Here is a 2,701-nt window from a genome sequence, read left to right on the forward strand (position 1 = left end):
GGCCCCCGCCGCGCCGGCGCCCACGCCCGCACCCGCGCCGCCGGGCATGCCGCCGCCGGGCGGCAAGGCCGCCCGGTTCCTGCGCGCGCACCCGATCAGCGCCGCGGACGCGGCGCGCGGGGCGCGGCTACTGGAGGAGAACCGCGCCCGGGCCGGCGGTGGCGAGGAGGACCTGCTGAGACCGCTGCTGCCAGAGCATCTCCTGCCCGCCGCGCTGCCGCGCGCCAAGGCGGGCGCCGCGCCGCTCGCGGCGGCGCCCATGTTCGCGTCCCCCCAGGAGTGCCCGGCATGGGGGGCCGGAGAGCGCGCGTTGGCGCGCAACGGGCCCGCGGTGAGCGCGCGGGGCGGGGCGGGGCGGGCAGGGGCCGGCGCTCGGGGCGCGCCGGGGGCGCGCAAGGGGGTCTGTGAATGGTGACAGTGCCCCTGCTCTCTCCCACGGCCATGCCGCCTCCGAAACTTTGCCGCGGTTTTGCTTAGCACATGCGCACCCACCCAAACCCCTGCTTGCTTCCCTGAACGCCTGGATGCCCAACAGGTGTTTGCGTTCTGCAGCTTGAAGCGCGCGGTGGGGGTGGCTAAGCAGCGCGCGCTGTCGGATGCGTACGCGCAGGGCGTGGCTGACCTAAAAGCACACATGGCGCAGGTGGGGCGCGGGCTTAGGATGTGTGTGTGGTGTTTGTATGTGTGTGTGTGTGTTTTGTGTGTGTGTTAGCGTGCATGTCTGGGCTATGCCTCATGTGCATGTGTTCGTGTGTGTATGTGTGTGTTTGTGTGCATGTGCCCGCGTGTGTGTGTGCCTGTGTGAGCGCGTGTGTGCATGCGTGCATGAACACGCAACTGGGTGTGCAACCTCCTGCGAACAGCGCTCAACACAAACTCAGCACTGGCATCCACGGACACGCCACGTGTCGTCAGCCACCCCAGCAAAGCCTCGCGAGCAGAGACGCGGGCGCGTCGCGCGCCCAACAATACCAAACCGTCGTCGGCGCTGCGATGCATGGGCTGGGTCACGCCATGCCTCCGAAACCACCCGAACCGCCGGAAGCGACGAACGGTTTCGCCGCCTCGACGCCCGACACGCCCGCAGGTCCACGCGGCCAAGACCGCCGCCCAAAAGGAGGCCGCGGCCGCCGGCCCCGCCCTCGGCCGCAGCAGCCGCGGCGCGGGCCTGCTGGGCTTTGGCGCCGGCGCCGCGTCCTTCTGGCAGCACCACAGCAACCTGGCGGCGGGCGGCGGCCGGCGCGGCGGAGGCGACAGGCGAGCGCACGGCTGGGCGCTGCCTTGCGCGATCCTAAGCTTGGAACCAGAATCGCCCGTCCAAGTTGTGGCATCAAACCAAACCGTTGTACTTTCACTGGGTCCAGGCGGACAGGCCCTGCCGCCTTTGCTCCCATGTGCCGCCGTTACTGCTCCACCCCGCGTCAAAATAAGTGATCTCCGCCGACCTTGTCTGTCTGCCGCCGCCGTTTGAATTCCAATTTGCGCAGGGGCATCAGTGCGTTTGAGGAGGAGGAGATTATGAAGGCGTTTGAGGCGGAGCGTGTCCTGCGGCGCATCACGTCCCTGCCAGATCAGGTGACTGTGTGAGATGGAGATTGTGCGCGAGCGCATGCGAGAAAGGGTGCATGTGTGTGTGTGTGTGAGGAGAGAGAGTGTGTGCGTAAGTGTGTGTGTGTGTGTGTTCGAGTGTGCACGTGTGTGGGAAAGGACAGGGGCGGCTACAAGTTCGACCAGCCGCGTGCGGAGCCAAGAGCGTGGCTTTCTGCTCGCCACGCGCCGGGCGGGTTGTGGTTTGGGGCGGCGCGATATGGGCGCGCGCCATATACCGAGGGCATGGGTTGGGACCGGGACGCGCAAACCAGCAGCCCTCGCACGGGGGGCAGCGGCGGCGTGGCGCGCGCTCGATCCAAGGCGCCCGCCCCTGCGCCAGCCGTCTCGTCGCGATCAGCCCCTCGCGATGCGCTCGCCCGGTCGCCAACCGCCGCTCAACCGACGCTCAACCGCCGCCAGGTCATCGACCAGCAGGAGCTGAGGTGGCGCACCTTTCGCACCTACAACTCCCTCGTGGTGCGGCCCGCGTCGCTGTGGGCGGCGCCCTCTGCACGCCTCGCCTGGGTCGCGCAGCCCCCCCGCCCCCTCGAGACGGCCCGCCGTTGCCTCGCAACGCGGCCCCCAAAACCACTTCACCTGAACCCCGAAAGCAGTCTGCTTTGAATGACTGCGGCGTGCCCTTCCCTTCCACCCTTTCTTGTCCAAAGTCATGGCTAACAAACCCATTGTCTGTTTAAAACTTAGTCCCAGACGCCGACGCGTTTCGCTCCATGCAAGCACACCCACCCGCTCAATCCCCCAAAGCTGGCCCGCCCCATCCTCCCGGAATCTTACTGAAGTGGACACAAACCAGCCAACCTGCGCCCTGCAAGACCACCAGCGCGGACGTGCCCCACTTGGCACGAGCACGCCGATCCCTCCCGACCCCGCCACCGCAAATGACCCCCAACCCCCGCCTCCTGGCCCCCAGGAGGACCCAGGGCGTGAGTTGGCGGAGGACAGGCGCGGCCTGGACTGGTCAGAGGCTGAGAAGCGCATCTTTATGGACCGTTTCCTGCAGCACCCCAAGGACTTTGCGGCGATTGCGGCCTACCTGCCGCATAGGTGTGTGTGTGTGTGGGGGGGGGGGATGACGTATGCGTGCGTGCGT

The 2,701-nt window shown here is 67.7% G+C and overlaps 1 protein-coding gene across 1 annotated transcript; it reads left to right on the forward strand.

The window, feature by feature from the left end:
* Positions 1-46: 46 nt before the first annotated feature.
* On the forward strand, positions 47-1,575 carry MNEG_16023 (hypothetical protein; the record flags this gene model as incomplete). The annotated part of the gene is made up of 4 exons (XM_014035506.1): positions 47-331; positions 536-643; positions 1,088-1,194; positions 1,488-1,575. Coding segments are annotated over 4 exons (588 nt in total), but the record flags the coding sequence as incomplete, so codon positions are not given.
* Positions 1,576-2,701: the final 1,126 nt, after the last annotated feature.

This window comes from Monoraphidium neglectum, assembly GCF_000611645.1.
Source record: "Monoraphidium neglectum strain SAG 48.87 unplaced genomic scaffold scaffold05901, whole genome shotgun sequence".
Classification (NCBI taxonomy): domain Eukaryota; kingdom Viridiplantae; phylum Chlorophyta; class Chlorophyceae; order Sphaeropleales; family Selenastraceae; genus Monoraphidium; species Monoraphidium neglectum.